Source organism: Alligator mississippiensis, chromosome 14 (genome assembly GCF_030867095.1).
Source record: "Alligator mississippiensis isolate rAllMis1 chromosome 14, rAllMis1, whole genome shotgun sequence".
NCBI classification, from domain to species: Eukaryota; Metazoa; Chordata; order Crocodylia; family Alligatoridae; genus Alligator; species Alligator mississippiensis.
The window spans coordinates 7,739,758-7,760,383 of NC_081837.1; the positions used below are offsets into that span (position 1 = coordinate 7,739,758).

Consider the following 20,626-nt stretch of genomic DNA (forward strand, 5'->3'; position numbering starts at 1 on the left):
CTTGTCTAACATGACTCCAGAATTGAACAACTTGGCTCAATTCCTGCAGTTACACTAGCTCTATTTGACTTTGTTCACTACAACCTATGGAGATTTGGTGTCAAAAGTAATCACTTGCCCAGCCCCACTATTTACACCATCTACGTCTCTATCCCTTTCCCTTTGAGTACCCATATAAACCGAGAGCAGGCTACTTGTATGCTTGACTGTTTCTTGAAGTCAGGCTGGGTTAAGATGATGCAATAAAAAGAAACTTTTTGACTTGGCCTTTTCCTGCCTCTCTCATTCCAAGTAGGATCTGGAAAAGGTTTTATCCTTGTCCTGTGCCAAATGGCTGAAAGAGGCGCTGTTATTTTCAAGTGCATAAGAAAAAACCGCTACTGTTATGAGTTGTCGTCTGGTTTGGACTGATGAAATGTTACTTAAGTGCTACTTTGAACTTAAATCATAACTGTGGTGAAATGCATAGCCAGCAAATGATCCCGTGCTTTCCTTTGATGCTCTTTACTTTAACTTAAGCTCCTGACTCCTGTGGGGTAGCTTCTAAACAACTGGTTGCAGGGCACTGCTCCTGTCTACTTCTGTGTGGCTGACAGCAGGGAAGTTGGCTTCGAGACAGTCTGCTGTACTTGAAACAGTACTAACACTTGGTCTTAAAGCATCTCCAGCAATTTTCCTGTAAAGGTGTCTGGAACCAAACAGCTGGTGAAACTAGGTTTGAAGTTTACAAAACTTGGAGTGGGGGGAGGAGACAAAACATTAAAACAACATGCACTGCACTATCTTTTTCAAAAGTCGAGAGGACTGGCAGCTGAATAGAGCATAATTAACACAGGCAGGGACATCTACTCCCTCTGAGGACCAGGGTTTGAGCCTTTAAGAATGGAACTGTTTTGGAAGCAGCTGTATTTCATTCATTGTTTTAAAGACTACCCTCCTGTATCATCTTAGGACTTTTTTGTAACTAAAAAGAGGAAAACTTGAGCTATGTTCATCTTTGGCAAGTCTTACCAATCACAGTAGTTACTGCTTTATTACCTTTGGCTCATCTTCTATGAGTGGTCCATCTCATTTTGCTGCTGAAGTTAACTGAGAAGCAGTTCCCTGTGTTTAGTCTGAAGGCAGGGTAAATTTACACCATTGACAAGTTAAAGCAGGTGTGCTTAACATATTCATGACCACATCTGATGAAGTGAGCAACTGCTTACAAAAGTTTTATGCATGTAGTCTATAAGGAGTTAACTCAGCCCTTGATACTCAACTCCATCTCTCCCTGGAAGCTGTGTACAAGAGCCACTGCTGTAGTGAAGTCTGACTTTAATACTTACCACTGTAGCAAGACTCCATGAGGTTAGGGGGGCAGACCTTGCTGCTGTGAAGCCAGGCTTCAGGGTCAGATACAAACCCCATACTACAATTCCCAGGGGAAATGAGTGGCTGTGTTGACCTGTTTGGAAGAACTGCAGACAACTTGTTCCTCTCAACTATAATCCATGAAGCTTTTTTTGCCTCAGGGTTGGAAGCAATCCTCAAAACTCCTTGCTCAACTGCCTGAAAGCTAAGTAGGTATCCAGGGTGAAGGAAAGCTCTAACACACAGGCCACTTACAGCTCATGCTCTACTAGTGTACTCCACCTGCTGGCTTTGCAACAGGTTGAAGTTTAACAATCACTCTGAAGCTAGGAAAGGGAGCTGGTTCAGAATCACCCGAGTAAGTGCTGAAGTTTATTAAGACATACAAAAAAACTAGAACTCTTGGTTCCAAAATGATAGTTTTTATTAGACCAACAGTTGGTCTAATAAAAGGTATCATTTTGGAACCAAGAGTTCTAGTCTTTTTGTCTCAGACCAACATAGCTACCAAGTTTATTAAAACATTTAAGGGGACATTAAACCCACTGGAAAGAGAGGCCTTTCCTTTAAGGTGGACTCTTTGGGTTGGTCTAAGCCCCACTAATGGTAGGTGTGTGTTTAACTACCTTATGCTAAATCCATACCAGTTCTCAGGAGAGCCTCTTCACTTGGTAGTCAGGTAGATGGACAGTTGCAAAGGCAAATCAGGCTGTTAGTGGCATAAGCTGATAGACAAGACCCTAAGCATCTATTTAGAGTCAACCTGGCTGAAGAAATGGGAATTCTTCAAACTACTCTGCAAGTGCTTTTATTTAAGAGGTGCTTAATGGACTAGAACTGGAAGACATTATCAAAAAAACCCTTGGGTGAAAGATGCACTATTAGTCATTTATTGAATGCTTTCCAGGAAGTCCAAATAGGCTTGTGGTGGGAGCAAGTTCTTTTACTATGAACAGCTCCTTTGTACCTTCTACAACAAGGTAGACAGAGGCAGCTCTCCACCCTCCCCCAAAAGTTACAAAGACCTGGTAATGCAGTACAGAAACCAAACAGGTACAGAGCACAGTGACAGCACTTTCTTTTCCAGAAGGTCAACAGAAGAAATTAAAATTAGCAAAGTACTACTGGTGACAGACAAAGAGAGGAGAGACTGGACTCCTGTGTCAGCATGATAGGATTGCTAGTCCAAAACCATATCTCGCTGTATGTCTTCACCTGCTTCGATAAAGGACATTCAACTCTGTCGGCATGGTCTGCAGCAACTACAACCTATTTGTGTTGTGACTGTGCCAGCAGGGAGCACACTTTACTTAAAGTAAGGGGAGACGGGGAGGAAAAAACCCCCAAAACAAAAAAACAACATTCAGTGGCATCTGCTGTTCCATAACATCCATTGCCAGCAATGGAAGCTCCCCTAGGAAGTCTCAAACTTGGTGTGCAAGACCCAAAAGAGAATTAAACAAGATTTATTAGCCATAGCTCTCAGTGCTATGGGAACTTCAATATTATTTCCCCACAAAGAAAAATGCTTAGTAATTTTAGGTTGTGTGAAGACTCATGATTCAAACCTGTTTAGCTTGAAGTTTGCAGATTACCTTAAAATTGAAGTTGATTAGCTTGAGACACCACTGCTCATTCTACTCTTTTTTAATTAAGTCAACATCTGAAGTGAGAGCAAATTCCCATTCCTGCCCTCCCAAAAAGAGAAAGAGATTCCAGCAGGTGAAGGTTCTCCCATGACGTGAACCTCTTCTATACAGTTTACTCAAGTGCCAAGACTGATCGATTGTAGGCACTGGGGTTTTCCATCGCAACAATTCGAGGTGTGCTTTTTGTTCTAAACCCTTGCTCTTTGGATGCGAGTTCATGTGGCACTCAAGCAGAGTGCATAGGTAGATCTTTGAGGATCCACGCAACATGAAATCAGAAGGTGAATGGATACAAAAACCCACTAAATTGCCAAAAAAAAGTTAAAAAGGAACCCCCATGGCTATATCCTAAAATGTAGAAAAAAGCTGTACATTCCCCCTGCACTTTACAGGTTTAAATCATCTCGATAGGTACAAATATGGCTGCTTATTTTTCCATACTGTGGCTTAGGGTAGTGACTGGAAAAAAAACAAACAACAACCTAAAGAAAAACAAACCCAAAGAAGGAGAATCGGTTTTTGGCTTGGAATCCAGGTTCGAGAGAGAACTGAGTACTGGGATGATGGTGGAGACTTCCTTTTCTCTTTTTTTTTTTCTTTTTCTTTTTTGCAAAGCAATATCCTTAGTCAACATAAAAATGACCTGAGAAATGTTCTACCTCCAGACAGTTCATTTGGAATTCGTATGTACAAGTAGAAATGACCGATGATACACACGCACATACACACACACGCGCACACAGACAGGACAGCCTCTGGCTGTGCTCACCTAGCGATGTTCTCAGATGCTGCTGCTGCTGCATCCTGGCCACCTTCCCCCCTGCGGTGGCAGATACAAGCTCAGTCAGACAGATTACATTTCTCAACTTAAGTTCTTTGCATTGTGTATTAGTTGTACCAGTGCAATAACATTGTCAAAAAAAAAAAAAGGGAGAAGCTGCCTCAGGGGAGTCCAAGACCCTGGGTCAGATTCAGAAAAGGATGGTTTAAACCTTGTTTGTTTCTTTTAAAAGCGAGGTACACTTTTTAAGCAGAGTCCTGTGCTGGGGGGACCTCAGCAGAAGGTGTGCTGGTCTCAGTCTCTCTCTCTTCAGAGATGCTGTCCTCTGGCTCCAGCTGTTCACTGCTCCTGATGGCCTCCTGGAGCTGCTGGCGCCGCTGCACCTCGGCTTTCAGGTCCTCCAAGTCTTTTTGGCTGGGAAAGGGAGGGGAAGCCAAGACTGTCAGGTATCTGACAAACACCTTGTAAAATTAGGCAAAAGCAATGTTTCCACCCATACTTAAGTCCTTGAATACCAGAGTCTCCTCTCCAGCTAAGAAGGGTTGTGCATGCAGGTTACAACCGCATACCACTGCATGAGGGTGGTGAGAGCTCAGCACACTAATTTTGGCCACAGAGAGATTCAGGTTGGTCCACTCTGTACTTTAGCAGCATCCTGCCACCTCCAAGTTTCACCTGCATGGGCAGCACATGCCTGTTCTGTCCAGTCTAAGCTATTCATATGAGCAGCCTTCTGGTCTACTACAAAGCAAAGCTCCCCACTAACAAGCCAGAGGACACTGGCTGATGGACTGAAAAATTAAGTGCATTATACAGCTTCCCAGCCCAGTACGGAGTACGTTTCAGTCCAGTTGCTGCAGCCAAGGGAATCAGTGTATCCATCTGGAAGCAGGAGGCACGTAAGGGACTTGGCACCATTTGTGATTTACCAGCAGCCCTTTCTGTCCTGGTGCTTGGACTGAGGAAGCAAGCGCTGCTTGCCCAAGAGAATTTGTAAGGGCTGACCTGGGGTAGCTCTAGCGCATGCTATTTTTGGGTAGGGCTCCATTATTTCAGTTTGCGCTCACCCCCTGCCCAGCCACAAAGGCAGCAGCTGAAACCTGTAATGATCCCTACGTCTTGCCTCTCGGCTAGCTAGGAACTTCCTGTGACCTTCCACATGGATTTTCACAGAAGGCCACTGCCCAATCTCTTCCTTGCATGCATCCAAGCTACTAATTAAGACAGGATAGGACTCATTTCATCTGGTCTATTAGTACAATCTTGAGTCACAGGAGAGAAGGACAGACCTTGATTCAGTTCCTGGATCAGGGACCTTGCTTCAAAACTGCCACTTGGTTCTAGCCTTTTTACATATAAAGTGCATGGCAGGAATCTGTGGTGCTGCCTTACAAGCAACCAGTTTACACAAGGAAGCAGCAGGTACCAGAGCCTTGTTTGCTTGCAGAGCTATAAAGTCAGCCCTAACAAATAGTATTGATGGGATTATTATACAGAACAGTTTCCTATCCCAGGTGGATACCACTGCTCCTGCAGCCATGCCTGCTTTCCCCTAGGCTGAGCAAAGACTCCTAGCAGTCTCACAACATCAAGTGCATCCCAGCAAGAGCTATGGAGCTGAAGGAACCTGGTGCCACTGCAACCTGCCTCCAGCCAAGACAAGAGCTTAGCTCACGACTGCTCCTCTGAGCCCACCTCCCATCCCCGTCACAGCTGGCAGACAGAGGCAGGGGTTTTGAAGCTGCAGCATCTGTTTGTGAGAGTTCAGCAAGATCAAGGCTACGGCACTAATCTGGGCAGCAAGTCTTTCCAAAATGAGGAATCTTAGTGCCGATTTGGCGCTGATCGCCCCCATCAGAAAGTCACTCGAGATCACCGGCCAGGCCACCATTTCCTGCGATTTGTCTAGGTCTGCCAAGAGAGGCCAACACGTGCAGTCCGACAGGCTGAGCTCAATACAAATGGACCCATCAGATTAATAATCCATTGGGAACTGGGGACTTGCAGAGGCAGCTGCACTTTATCTAAATAGCCAGCCATGCAGCAAGGGTCTGGCTATTGCAACGAGACCAGATAAAAAGTGCATCATACGTATGCATCACGCTACCTTAGTGGAATGAAGAGAATCCCGTTGATAATGTTGAGCTGCTCCAGAACACTGGCCATACTAGGAGCTGTGAACTAGGGGTAAAGAGGGGGAAGAAAAACAAAAGAGAGTTAGCCATTTTTAACCAGCCTTGGAGAGTTGCAGTGTTTACTCACACCTCAGGTATGCCTGCAGCCTGAGATGTGCAATACACCACTTCCTAACTTCTTGAGAGATGAAATCTCACTAGACACCCACAACCAGAGACCTACATCTGCCTTAACCAGCCTTGGTGCTGAAGCCAACAGGATTCAAGTCCGTGCAGGATTCAGTCCAGCCCCTCTGTTTTATCCAGGTCCATCAGCTGAGGGATGGGCTGGTGGTTCAGCTGATGCACTGCGGCAGGCGCTCGCTCAAGTGCAGTTCTTGATTTGGGCTCACATCTCGTGCATCACTAGGGGCAAACCTCCCCTCTTGTGCTTTGGTTAATTTGTAACACAGAGATGATGCTCTCCCCTACCTCACTGTGGGGTTACAAAGACATTTAACACTTGCACATATATCTGGGGGCTTATCTAGGCTTTGTGATGAAGACAGCACAGAAGAATGACTTAGAGGGCAGTGCCGGAGGCGGATGGAATGAATAGTTGGCTCAGTCTCAAAAACTGAATAGGTAAATAGACTAAGTGCGAGTACATCAGGTTTCTGACCTCTGCCTTGTCACTGAAATAGCAGTCGTGGACTCTCCCACAAGCTTAAGAGGGAAGGTATAAAAAAAAAGAAAAGGATTAGTCTTGGTCTGTCTAAGGATCTGTCTTATTCTCTGAACTAAGCACCATTTAACCTCAAGTTCCTTACATGCTCTTGTTCAGGTTATTTAACTGGAAGAGTTCTGGATCTGACCCTTTGGGAAAGGGGGCAAAAGCCACCCCCACGCTGGAAGATGCAGAGCCAGGACTCACCGTTATGATCCTACCTGCCAAAGAGATGTTCTTTATGTGATCTGGGGAGTGCTGCTAGAGCCGGTAATATTTCCCACACAAGGAGAAACCAAGCGCAGCCATCATGGCAAACTCTTTGCTACTGTTCATGCAACCATAACGTAAGATGCCCCGACCACTCCAATGCATGTCAAGTTACCTTAAGTGGCATAATGTTAGCATTGGATCCATTCTTGTAGATCTCATTCATTGTGCGTTGAAGAGCCACGGCTTGCTGCGTCAGGTATTTCAAGTACTCGGAGCTTTCTTTGGTCTTTTCGTGATGTTCTCCGAGCTAAGTCAGAAACAAAGATACGTTGCATCACAGAGGCAGAGCAAAGGTATACCCAAACTCGGCCTGAATCCTAGCACCAAAATGGTTGCTGGAGGTTGCATGAGACTGCCTGCCGAAACCCACTGAAATTGGGCTTCATTTCACGGCAGCACTCATGGATGACCTGGTGTCACATGTGACATTGCCTGTGGGCAGCTTCTTACCACAACTGTGCTGGCACCAAGGTGACATCTGGAAGGGGAGGTGACTGACCTCTCCCTCAAACAGGCCATGCTTTTCGTCAGTGAGAAGGAATTAAATCAAATGGGCTTCTTCACCTTGCAGAGTGCTGCCCAGACATGTCAGGTTTGCTGTGCACCAGGGAGGACTGCTCGCAGGAGAGGCAGCTCTCTCAGGCTCTGTCTGGTTTATGCCCAGTTCGGGCCTCCAGTTTCAAAAGGGCAAAAAAAAAGCAAAAACATGCCCCAAAGCCCACCACTGCCATCCCATTCTGCTGCACGGACAGAACTGCTGTGACTAAGCTTCGTGGGAGACCTGTGGCAAAGCTCATTTCCCCCGGGCCACCAGGCAGGACCTTCATGTCCTCCGAGTCTAGGAAGAGCCCCCCCACCAACTGTTCAGGAAAGCAGCGCACTTGGGTTACAAGACCTCAATCACACAGTACAAGTGAAGCAGCTTATATGCCCGACCTGGTTTTTGTAGATCGTGTAGCCTTCTTTCTCGTGCTGGAGAGCCGACCGGAATTCTGCCTTGCTCTCGTACACTCGGGCTACCAAGTGATGGCTGCAAAGGAAAGACAAGTGGCCCAGGCGGCTTTGTCAACTCACGGTCAAAGGAGGAAGAAAACCCACTTCTCGCGTGCCACGAGGTGGTAACTTGGTGAACCAGGACACTGCTATCACAAAAGCAACACCCCCTTGCCACCTGCAATCAACTAATTGTTGGGGGTCAAAGGAGGGCAGATACTCCATGCGCTGGGCAGCACAGTAGTAGTTTTCTTCTAGCTTGGGTTACCTTTGCAGATTTTTTTTGCACCCTGGGAGTAAGGGCATTAAAACTCTTGACACCTTGGGTCAAATGTGAGATTTTTGGGCCAATTCCTGCTGTGTCTAGGGAAGTGCTCAAATGCCAGCTGTTTGCTTTACACGTACAGTACAGCACATCCACACGTTGCTGAAAGCCAGGAGGTCGCCCAGTTGGCCGAGATCCCCTCCCTACGAGGTGACTGGACCAAGAGGAAGGAGCCCATTCTCAAAGTGCTTTTTGTTTCTTAGTGAAACGGGAGAACCTTAATTAGGCCAGCTCCGAGTCGCCAGCTCTGAGTCCGACTCCTCCAATGCAGGGACAGCTGGCAAGAGGCAGTGGCAGTGACAATGAGCTGCTGACCCAAGTCACCCAGTTTTTCCCCATGAAGAGAGAGTTGACTTGGCCTGAACTCAGCAGCTGCAATGGTTTTGGAACAGTATGTGTTAGGGGGAGGAGGAGGGCCTTTCTATTGGTCTCATCTCCTAGTCTATTCCAGGACCTGGATCTCTCCCCGCATCTCAATGCCAGGGTGGGGAGGGTGGAAAGAAGTTCTCTGCAGAACTTGTATCCATTGCCTGTTGGGAAACAATGGCAGACTCTGGGGTACGAGCTGAGATTTCTTGCTGCCCTGAAGTAGAGCCGATGGGTTGCAACGTGGTGGCAGCAGTAATTCCAAGCAGGGCCTCCCACATTCATTTGCCAAGTAGATTTTTTACAGTCCACAGTTCCCATTGTATTAACCCCTTTCTTCCCCTCCCAGACAAAGGCGCTCCGAACTCTGCCTCACCTCAGCGCAACCTTCAGAGACTTGGAGCCGTGATACTTGGAGTTGATTGCCAGAGCGTTCTCCAGGAATCGGAGGGACAGGTCGTACTCCATAACGCCATGGAGCACCAAGCCTATGTTGTTCTGAGGAGAAGCACCAGGCAGACTTAGAAGACAGCCAGAGGCACCTCAGGAAAAAAGTGAGTCCTGACCAAACCCTAAGGCTCAAGTTAGAGATCAACTTGTGAACCTGCATTTCCTGTAGCTATTTATGTTGGCAGGAACACCCGGAAGTCCCAAAAAGACATCAGGACCCCATTGTGCTAGAGACTGCACATGCCGAAACCCCTACATCCTTGCCATTATGAGCTCAGTCTAAGCAAGGCAAACAAGATGAAGGGGAGGAAAAAAAAAATCTCCATTTTAGATATGGAATGGGTAGTTGAGGAGTGGGCAGGTTAAATGCTTTCCCAAGGTCCACAGTTGGGATGAACCGGATGCCCCAAGCCTCCCCTCAGTGAGTGTATTAACCAGAGGCCAGCCTTCCCTCCACTTCCCCCGGAGAACCACTTCCTACGCAAGCCTCCTTCTCCTAAGAGGAAAAAGGGTGTGCACAAAGCACAGGGGAAGGGAGGCAGAGGCAATGACTGTTCATAAGGAGTTAAAAAGGTGAAGCTTCAGAGGCAACCACAAGGCTTGAAAGGGTTTATTCGGAAGGATTACTTACGTCCAAGAGTGCCATTTCTGGGTGATCCTCCCCAAATACCAACAGCATGAGGTAGCGTGCACGGTACAGTAAATTTAATGCTGTTGAGAGCTGGCTGTTTGCAAAGCAATACAAAGCAAGGTGCATCTACAAGGTAAGAAACATTTAAGTGCCGGGTGTCAAACCCCATCATGAAGTAGACAAAAGCTCACAGCTCCTTTCCTATTGAGGGAAATATGTAGGAGGCATGTAGGAGAGGCACTGCCTCTCCTACATGTCTTCCATCAACACGACAGACTTTAACTGCTACAAAAGAACTACAGATTGACTTGTTACTGCAGAAGTGCACTGATGCATCCACACAACATACGCCATTAAGAGCGAGTTGCATTAATGGTCTCCTAGTAATTTCAAGGGAGATTTCAAAATTGACCAGCATGTACAGTATCCAGCTATTACATGAAATCTTGCAAAAAAAAGTCAGTAGGGGGTAGAAAGGGGTGGAGAATAAGCAGGATGAATATATGATGTATAAAAAGTCACTGGGCAACTGAGAGCAAAAAACTGCACCCAACAAGACTCCAGATTGGAAAAGATAGGATAGGATGTGTGTGTCAATCCTCAGTTAAACTATTGGCTTACAAAATCATAAGGCTGAGACCCTTCAAATGACAGCAACTGCAAGAACAGATTCTTATTGGAAGGAGTGCATGCTTTGCATATGCACATCCAGAAAGGACTCGGTAGTGTTGGCAGCTGGGGCTAACAGAGAAGGACATTATTACAATCCCTCTCTCTCATTGCTGTCACTAAGCATTCATTGTCATGCCTGCCTTTCAGAGCTTCATCATTAACTCCTAAGGTAAGGGGTGCCTGTTCTACACATCTCTCTAGGTTTCATGATACTTAGAAATGACAGAAAGCTTCCAAGTGTGCTACGTAGGAAGAACGGGATTCTGGGGAGATTTCTGCAGGAACAAGGAGAACAGCAGCTACTTCGAGGATGCAGGCATGAATAGGTCATGCCACCACCAGGGGCAAGTAGTATATACTGTGTTTTTAAATCCTCATACTTACATATTCTTGGATCGTGTTGGGATGCTCAATGCCCAGGACCCTCTCGCTCATCAGTACCGCTTTCTGTTGATTACTTAAGGCCTAGAAAAGAACCATCAAGACAGTGATGCAAATGTTGAACTATAAAACTTGCAAGAGATGCCTTGCAGATGCCAAGAGGCTTGATGAGAACTGTCTCAGGACCCAGACTTCAAACCTTCTGTTTGGAGGCAAAGGAAGTGGGATTCTCTGTTCCAGCTGCAGAGAAGGAAAGCCCTTGGCTAACTGAGGTGGAACCAGGGGGAAAACAAACAAGGGAGCAATTTGTCTTCTTCAGAAGATGAGTGTTTAGCTACTTCTTTTCCCAGTTCAAGCTAATTTGCATTATTTTGCAGCCTGGAAGCAGAATTTATACCCCCACCCAGAGCAGGGAAACAGAAAGGGGAAATGGCCAGAGAGGAGTATGAAATGGTGAACACGAATCATCTGCAAAGCTGCAGCAAGAATTGCATACCTCTGAATAGTCTCCCATGATATAGTTGAGGCGTGCTAACAGCCTGAGGCAGGCACAGATTTCTACATGCATAGCACCATACACATTGTTAAACAAGTTTAAGGCTTCATTGATGAGCTCACAGCCCTCCTTCAAGAAACCTGGAACACAAAATAGGAAGCATGTTGAGTAACTGTTTACCTGCCACCACCCTTTCCTTCATGTTTAGCTGCATGCCTAGACAGAAGGCTAAAAATTAAACAAGGGTGAATTTTTCTGCCAAATTCTTGGACTACCAAACCTAAGCAGTGCAAAAGCTCTACTTCTATCGTCAGAGACGGAACCAGCACTATCCATAAAGAGATATACAGGAAGAACAAAGACAAGTCTCTGCGATTCAGGGAAAAAGTAGTGGGACAAATAGCTATTCAATGACAGGTCGCCAACTTGTTAGGACAGCCTGATTCTGCCTTTTCCTTAGCCTTGCGATAAAAATTTAAGAACTCCTTGATCTCAGTTCTCAGACCCACACCAGGCCCTTCAGTGGTGAGGCTGTATTTTCCATAGACTTGGAAACTGCTCTTCTCCAGAATGGGATTAAGGGGCAGCTTGCCATGCTGCACAGGGCTTGGTACACGGTTAAGTATGGCCAGTGCCACCAAACACTAGCCTAAAGAAAAGAGGTGTGGCAGCATATATTGTCCATACCTTGCTGTACTTTTGCTTGTCCACTTTGGAAGAAGTGGAAAGCGTCAGAGGCTTTGGGGTTTACATGCTTCACTACAGGGAAGATGTTGAGAATATCCTCCTCTGTGAAGGTGGGTTTGTGCCGGTTGTCAAAGTTGTATTCTTTCAGCAGGATCTGAAGGAAGCAAGAAGTAACAGCTCTGACATAACCGATGCCAAATCAGTGACTTTGCTTTGTATTGTGAGCAGTGGCACAATTTGGTCAGTCAGACAAAGGGAGTGCATTCGAAGAGACCAATTTCCCTGAAGGACACAGGGCACATTTGTCCTGCAATGGAACCGATTAAAATCCCTTTGTAGGGCTAGTTGTTGCTATAAATCCCTTGAAGGCACGCAGTGGGGAAATCAATCTGCAAAAGACCCTGTAGTATGAATCCACACATGCCTCAACCTAGGACATCTCCCATGTTGCTTCTTCCCAAGGGAAAGAGGGAGGACTTGGATCTCACCTGGATTCCAGTTTTGAGGGAGATCTCTCGAAGAAGGGTAATTTTCTGTAGGTTATACACCTCTGCAGCTTGATCAACGCTTTCGCTGCAAAAGGACACAAAAGCCACATGTTCAGGGTAAGTCTGCTTTCAAGAGTAGCCACCTAAGATGCATCTGAAGTCCTGAAAAAAAATCAGCAGCTGCAATACACCGTGCACCATTGCATTTTAATGCAACAAGGTCAGCAAAACGCAAGGATTACTTACTGGAACCTCACAGTGCGGTGTGTCTATTCTAGTTCTCATGGGTCACACGTGCCTCTCTGCCTTTCCTCTGTGTTAAGTGTCCGCACTGGGAAAAGGCAGAATTGGGGTGTGTCTGTTTTTGGTAAAAAAAAACCTGAAGTGTCTCTACTCTCAGCTGGGTAGCAATGAAGTCAATCATGATCTAGGTCTGGCAGCGGTCTTAAAAACATTTTCTTCTTTCCTGTGGATGTTTTAGCTAAATGTTCTACTCTTCCCATCCAACCTTCATCCTCCCACTGCCCTACTGACTGCACTGTCTGGTCCAGCACATAGCTGAGAGTTAAACTGGAGTGAGTTCCAGTTTAACACCTGATCCTGGTGTCTAGTACAGCACCCTCTGTCCCTACTTGCTTAGATGGTGGTGGTTTCTTGTCCCTCCTGCTACGGGAGCTCTCTCCTCAGGAGCAGTCTTAGCCTTTTTGGCTCTCTTTGCATCGTGGAGTCCATTTGGTTTCAGATGCCACCTGAAATCCTCCCGTCCTTGCCCCCGTCTCCATCTCTTGGCTTTTTCCTCATATGTTATTTAAGCCTTTAAAAATCTCTTGCAAAATTGGAATCAAGTATTCAAAATGAAGTTGCCAACATCTGAGGAGAAATCAGGCAGGTGAGGGAACTGTGGGTAAATCTGTGCTTACCATTTGAGGTTAAAATCAAAGTAGCTTTTTGCCTCGGAACAAATGTTCTTCCAAAGCTCCTGAGGGGTCATGCTAGCCCATGCAGTGTTATCAGCATTGCCAAGGTTCCTGTTTTTCCTTTTCTTGTTCTTCTTCTTGGAGACTAGCTCATCAGCTGGAAGATGGGCAATTGGATTTGGGAAGGAGCTTAGGAAGCAATTGAGGAAGTGGCTGATGGCTGCCGATAAGCCCGACAGCTCTACACCCTGCAGCAAGACACTGAAGTTAGTCGAGGGGGAACCTTTCCAGATTACAAATCCATCGATCTAACCTTGATATTACTAGAAATCCAGACCAGTCTGTCCTGTGAATACCATCATGGTGCCTGACTGAGGCAGAGGGAAGTTTGTAGGAGGGCATTTCTCAGAACAAATTAGAGCTGAAGTTCTGCATGTAAAAATCATTCATTTCTCTCATGCTCACCTCCTGCCCACATTCTGTACAGTTACTTGGGATACAGACTGTCATATTGAACACTCACAAAATGGGTTTTTTTGTTTCTGGAAAAAAGCCAAATGCATTGCTACATGTCCTTGAGTTAATGTAGTAAACAAGCTTTGTAGGTGGGCAAACGCACCGATGTTTGCTTAAAAGGACTAAGTGTTTTAACAAGGAAGGCAAACTGTGATTTCGCTCTCAAAAGCCTTTAATGTAACAACTGAAATTTGGGGGAAGAAAAGCATGAATGATTATCCTCTGGGGGAAATGCCTTCAAGTGGGAACTTGTTTTCCCTTGTATATGGGTTTGCACCTATTTTAGTCCTAATGAGACTGTACTTCCAGTTGCTAGGCAACATCCATGATCTATCTAATGAGGAAACAGATTTGAACAGCTACCCACTTCTGAAAAATCATTAGAAAGAACATGCAAGGCAAGAGGTTAGACTGCCACTCACTCATACCTGAAGGTACGTCTTGAAGATGTGTTTGGCTGATCGAGTGATCAATTCGCTGAGTCCAATTTTCTATCCAAAGAGCAGAAAGTCAGTCAATGGAGACAAAGAAACAAACCTTTTCCTTTTAGATGTGCTGCTATCGATGCACCTACGCAGAGGAAATATGGTTCTGCAAGCCCCTCTTCACACAGTGAGCCTTACTCTAACAAGGTATTTGGACTGCAAGGTTGGGAAGATATACGTGTGGAGGTGTTGCTTTATCTGATGGGACTTTGCTCGGCATCTGGTGCCTCTTGGGACTACGGTAAAATACCAGACATCCCCAACCAACAGGACTGACATTCTTACTGTTAAGAAAGGACCGGGCGGTGGAACCGGACCCCAGCCCATCGTAACAGGCAGTCCGTTTGGACCTTGCAAGCACTGCGTGGCCTGCAACGTGCAGTCTCTGGCCCAGCAGGCAGTGGCTTTCACGCCCTTAGACTCCCAGAGCCCTTCACAGATTCATCTTCCCTGCTCACATGTCTAAGCATGCAGAGCAAACCAGCTCCTCTGCTAAGCATGAGTTGCTGTCTGAAGCCTCGCTGTTTATTATTATTATTTTTAATGTGCAGAATGCAATTAGCCGAGTTGGATTTTGGCCAGGACAAATTATCCCAGCGGCAGTGGAAGTGACAGCCTGAAACAAAGCCCAGCGCTTACAAAGATGTGATCCAGCTGTGCATGGGCAGGGGTCTTAGTGATGAAGTCGATGACTTTGCCTAGGTAGCGCATGTTGATGCCCCTCTGGTGCATAGCTTCCGCTAACGTGGCGCCGTCCATCGGGAGCACAGTGTGGTCAAGGCAGTCTTTGACCTGCAGAGCACAGCCTGGCTTAGTTCTACGTGGTTTGTTGCACACAGAAGAAAAACACTTGTTGAAAGCATCTTTTTCAGGTTAAGGACGGGGTGGGGTGGGGAAAAGAGTTAGCAGCCATGAGAGGTTATTCAGGGTTGAGAGGATCTCTTTTGAATGTCTGGCCCTATCACCTCAGGGAGTTACTTCGTGAGGTGGTGGGTCACACTTCAGGTAAAGCAGTGGTCCTCAACGGCTCCACCCATGAGACTAATGCCTCCACTTAAAAACACTCTTGACAAAATTACAATTACCGCAATCCATTCCCTTAACACGAGCCTAGAGACAATTAATCCAGCTTTCCTACTATGCAGGAGCTAATCATCCCTTCTTTCTTGCTCTCTGACTGCTAATTCAGAGTCCAAGTGGGATCTTTGAGCAATGACAAGACTGCATGTGAATGCATAGTGCCTGTTGAAAAGGCCACACCTGGAGTGGGACTTGCCATGTTCTAATTTAAAACTGCAATGCTCTATTTCACAGGTTGTCAACAGGGGGCACACACAGCCCTGGGGTACTTGGAAAGGGGCTAGGGGGTATGCATGGGTGGGCGGGGACAGAGCACTGCCACCCACCACCCCACGCCACTGGCTCCCAGGAGCAGGGTCAGGGGGTGGTGAAGGCAGCAGCTCTCCTCTGTGGGCCGCACAGGTGCCGCCCAGCTATGGGTGGGGGGGAAGAGCTTGCATGCAGCTGCCATGTGCAAGGCAATTTCTGTTACTGTGGGCTCCAAGGAAATCTGCTCATTAGCAGATTCAGAGCTAGAATAGGTAACAGCAAGATGTGCAGGGGTCAGACAGGGTGATTTGCATGGCTCCTGGCCCTATAGCTTTGATAGGCTCCAACTCTTGATGGCATTTCTGAAATTACTAGTGGTCAAGTGCATTGTTCAGGGGGGTGGGGGTGGGAATATGCCTTTAAACAAAAGGATGAGAAAGAAAACCCCATACGCTTTTGCACCAATGCCTGCATTGTTCATTGTACTTCATGGCCATCAGCAGAACTTCCCACTGGCCAGCACGAGAATCCAGCCGTTGTCTGAGACAAGAAATTACTGCACAGCTGTGTTGACAACTGCTTTTCAATAAAGATCAGAAGTGAAGACTGCCTTTCTCGGAGGGTGGTATTAGTTCTCCCCACCCCTGTTCCTTACCAAGCCTGGAATTTGGCATGAGAGTACGAGAGCAGCAGCATCCTTTAGTAACTGTTTCTGATCCTGCACTTCCTCTTTGCTGGATTCAGGGAAACGAACTCCTAGGAGGGAAATTGAAGATCTGAGTAAGAGAAGGACCTGGCACAGGGGTGCAACTAATTCAGAGAATATATGCAATATGAGCAAGCAGAAAGAAACCCAAGCGACTGTGCCCTTTCCCACTTTGAGGATGCCCCTTCAGATCTACTTATCTTGCAGAGCACTCAGCAGCCCGCCTTTGCTACAAGCTGTGCTGTTCTGTCCTGTACCCATTCTTTTGCATTGCAAACCTTATAGGCTGGGCCCTATTCTTTCTCTGCATAACAGGCAAGATTTGCAAGTGCTGTGCATCTTCACAGCAGTAGAATACCTAGTCAGCAAGCCAGGGTACTCATCAGATGGACTGACTGCTCTGCAGGCCCTGAGAGCTCTCAAAACCCTTTCTGCCAATGGATCTAGGTTAAAATAAACTGCCTTTAAAGCTGCCATATCAGCAAAAGTCAAAGTGCCGTCTCCCCCAGAGCTTTTAGCAGGTGCCCCCATAATCACAACTGAGGACTGTTCCTATTCTTCCTATATCAATTGACAAGGTTGAACCCAGGTCCTTCGAGTCAGTGGGAACAGCATGCTTGCTCCCCTCTGAAGGCATTTCCAGGGTTGTGCAACACATGCAGCATCAAGGCTCTCATTTGGAAAGGAACAGAGGTGCTCCAAGCAGATCACAGCCAGCTTTCACTCCTTGTACACCAGGCCTAACCCCACCCCCAGCTACGCGTCAGCCCTGGGAACTGTTTACACGGAAAACATGAAGGTATGGCGGCTCCATGTGGTTTTCCACTTCTTTTCATGTGGTCTAGCAGCTGCGGTGCTGGAGAGCCAGCATCAAGTGCCTTGCCAGCACTGCAGACCACCAGGAAGTGTTTTGTGAACAACTGGTGGGAGACTCCTGGCTGCCTGTCCTCAGTGGTTCAGGCACTACAATCAATTACATCTTTCGGAGCAGCTTGGAGAATCATGCATCACGCCCACCCAGCCAGATGGCTACAGGACTATTCGCTAGCAGACTACTGAATTCCTGAAAACACCTGCCTGCTGGCGGCTCGGCACAGCTATGCTCTACAGCAGCATCCAACCAGTCACTCTGAGCTCATACCTGGCGAGAAGATATCCGGGTTAAATCGAATGTCAAATGACGTGTCGCTGATGGAGCCAACAGCCTTGCATGCATTCCGAATCACCTCTCGGCTTTTGGGATCCACTGGGTAAGGAAGGAGACAGACAGAGATTTTGTCAAGGTGGCAAGAACAGTGCATGGTTGTAGAGGAAGCCAAAGTTGGATGTGGAGGCAAGTTTTGTAGCCGATAACTGAAGTTCCTGCATCATCTTGAAGAGCCAAACTATAGAAGCACCTGGCAGTACGACATTTTCTGGGAGCACAGAGATAGACTGCTGAATTCAATGTTAGAGCATACAGTGCAGAATGAAAGAGGCACTGCAAAAAAAGTCCCAGGGAGTTTCAAGGGATTTTTAAAGGGGCTGCATGATTTCTACTGACTTTAGGTGGGACCTGACTGCCTCACCCCCAAGCTCTTCTGAGAATTGCAGACCAACCACACAGCAGCCATGGAGAGGACAGTGCAGCTTTAAAAATCGTATTTTCCATGCAGAGAACCAGAGCAGCTGGCAGACTGCGTGGGGCCATAAGTCAGTGCCTCCTACGCCGACAGCTTTGCTCCATGTTAGTATTCTTCAAGGCGCTCACCTACTCCTGTCCCTGGAGAACTGTGATGGTTAATTTATTAGCATGTGAACACTACCACATACATGTCAACATGCGATGGAGACAGGCACGGCATTTTAGCGTGACCGAGGGCATGGAGATTTGTGCCAACCCCTCCCCTTGGAAGCCCTCCACTTGGATTAGTAGCAGCTATGAAGGAAAACCTGCCAATCCTGGTGCAGAGCAGCAAGTACCTGTTCCATCGTCAGAGGCAATGGTCTCCGCCAACTCTTTAACCCTATCTAATCCAGTCACGCTCTCCTCTATTTTACCATCCTCCCGTTCAGCTTTCTGGCTCTCCTCAGTGCCATTCTCTGGGGAAGCCCCGTTTTCCAGCACGCTGGAGCTCTCGGGTTTGTTTGCCTTCTGCTGCATCAGCTGCAGTGCAGCTAGTTTCATGAATAAGAGATACCTACAGTGAAGGAAAGGAGAGATTGCGCTGAATCGACAGCTCAGGGCTCAGAGCAGCCAGACTCCTAGACTGCACAACCATCCCGAAACCTGGCCTTTTGCTTCAGAAGCCAGGATCACAGTGGTTAGAGATGGAGGAGTACAGGCAACCCCCTCTAAAAGACAGCACGGAGTCTGTGGGTAGGTGACATCTCAAAATATTGGAGCAATACTATGCTTGACCCGGGATGCAGGCTGTCCAATCTGATGTGCCAGCCCCAACATCAATAGATGACATAGTTCTCATTAGGCATCACGTTGGGAAGTGAGCTCTGCAGTGGTCACAGGGCTCTCCAGCACTAGCAGCAGGATGCAGCCTTGGCAGCCTCCTTTATCCCCGATTCCACATATCAACCATTGCAGGACAAGGAGAAGCCCAGCAGCTTCATTTGCACAAGACCCTAGTTAGAGACTGGGGCTCTGGGTTGCTTTCCTCGGTCAGCGAGTGGAAGTGCCTGCAGCCAAGAGACAGGTTAAATCCAGGGAAGCCAGCACCGAGAGGAACCCTTTGTTGTCACTGCCAGTTCAGTAGCTGGGACTTCCCTGATCCCCCTCCACAAGTTAGACTTGAGGCAATGAATCAGCATTGCCACCAGGTGACGGCAGGAATACCACAGATCCTGTCTCTCAGGCAAATGAGATCTAGCTTCTGACCATACGTGCATGATAACTGAATACCCTACAGCCTTGTGCAGGGCACTTGGAGCATTAGCCACTCAGTGGCTCACGGTCACATTGCAGTGCAGCCAATTACAGCATTCCTGCAGTTTTTAACAAGATCCGGTATCATCATCATCAACAATGCAGCCGCCACGTTCCACCCTAGAGGTGGTCGCAACGATCTCTGAAGGCACGTGCCTCCCAAACAGTACTCCATATCTAAAGCACCGGGAGATCCTTTGAATGGAAAGGATCATCATCCTCAGTAAGGGGATCATCTAAAAGATGTCCTCCATGCTCCATTCTCCAATCTTTTGATAAAGAACTGGAGATTATAAGCAGAACATCTTTCCCCAGCTCCCTATACCCCTGCCAGGCTCCCTACTGTTTTAATCTCTCACTAATTAAGTTTTTATAATTGCATCGGCAGAGCCAGGGGATGGGAGAGGGGAGGGGGGCTAGATTTGTGGTACAGTAATGTATGCTCTGCTGCGAGGTGGCTGCCTGCAGGTGTCTGGAACAATGCCGTGTGTGCTCTGGCCCATGGAAATGCCACCAGGCTGCAAGGGGGGAGGAGGGGAAAGAATCCATTTAGCTCACCTGTGTTCGACAAAGGCATCCACAAGCTCTTGTCTGAGACAGCAAAGCTTGTGTCTGTGCTGCTTGGGAAATCCCATTTTTTTACATTCTTCTGGCATTTCCTCTCCGTCTATAAGAAGAAAGTTCAGGTCAGGGGGGAAGGTGCGGAGCAGGTCAAGGATGTAGTGGCGCCCATCGTTGCCGATGATGCCTTTGCATTCCACCGATGAGCACAGCTCCACCTCCTCGTTCTTGTCGTTCAGGACTTTGTGCTTCTGGATCTTAAGGGGCCTGCTGGTCTTCTCAAGCAGCTCCAGGTACTTGGGGTGTGAAACCACAGTCTTGCCAAAGTCTATTGACCCATATATGACGCTCTGCTCCTGCTCCCGTTCCAAGATCCCTGGAATAATGGACTGTGCCGTTACCCGGTAACCTCGGTAATCCACCACCACAGTCCCCAATGTGTAGAGCCCCTCCACATCCACTGCATTGTAGGTCCGCACCCCATTGAGGTCATTGGTGGGAGCCACGTAGGCAGCAATGTCTCCTCCAAAGTCCTTGTAATGATCACGGACATCAAAGCCCAGGCTGAAGAAAATATTGTTCCAAATGAACATCTGCATCTTGGTCTCCTCGCTGGGGTTGATGGCCATGACATTGCCATCAATGACGGCCATGGCTCCCCTTGTAGCTGCTGCAGTGAAGTCGCTGTGGACCTGCGTGCAAAGGGTGGACCATGAAGGCAAGACAGACCTAAGCAAAGAGTGCAGACTCTCCATTCCCCACATCCTCCCAGCGCCTGGCCCTTGCCCTGCCAGAAGTCTCCTTAT

General features: G+C 47.3%; 1 protein-coding gene across 4 annotated transcripts in view; it reads right to left on the minus strand.

The window, feature by feature from the left end:
• Positions 1-2,220: 2,220 nt before the first annotated feature.
• CLUH (clustered mitochondria homolog) overlaps positions 2,221-20,626 on the minus strand; it is a 45,608-nt gene continuing 27,202 nt past the window's right edge. For all 4 annotated transcript variants that reach the window (XM_014608112.3, XM_019493267.2, XM_019493265.2 and 1 more), the window contains exons 10-26: positions 19,818-20,512; positions 18,302-18,519; positions 17,481-17,585; positions 16,289-16,389; positions 14,944-15,096; positions 14,248-14,310; positions 13,307-13,551; positions 12,387-12,471; positions 11,899-12,052; positions 11,212-11,351; positions 10,719-10,799; positions 9,663-9,788; positions 8,958-9,079; positions 7,834-7,927; positions 7,010-7,144; positions 5,891-5,964; positions 2,221-4,197 (exon numbers count right to left, since the gene is read on the minus strand). In XM_014608112.3, coding sequence (XP_014463598.2) covers positions 4,029-4,197; positions 5,891-5,964; positions 7,010-7,144; positions 7,834-7,927; positions 8,958-9,079; positions 9,663-9,788; positions 10,719-10,799; positions 11,212-11,351; positions 11,899-12,052; positions 12,387-12,471; positions 13,307-13,551; positions 14,248-14,310; positions 14,944-15,096; positions 16,289-16,389; positions 17,481-17,585; positions 18,302-18,519; positions 19,818-20,512 — 2,760 coding nt within the window. In that variant the 3' untranslated portion in view covers positions 2,221-4,028. The remainder of the gene's footprint in view (positions 4,198-5,890; positions 5,965-7,009; positions 7,145-7,833; positions 7,928-8,957; positions 9,080-9,662; positions 9,789-10,718; positions 10,800-11,211; positions 11,352-11,898; positions 12,053-12,386; positions 12,472-13,306; positions 13,552-14,247; positions 14,311-14,943; positions 15,097-16,288; positions 16,390-17,480; positions 17,586-18,301; positions 18,520-19,817; positions 20,513-20,626) is intronic.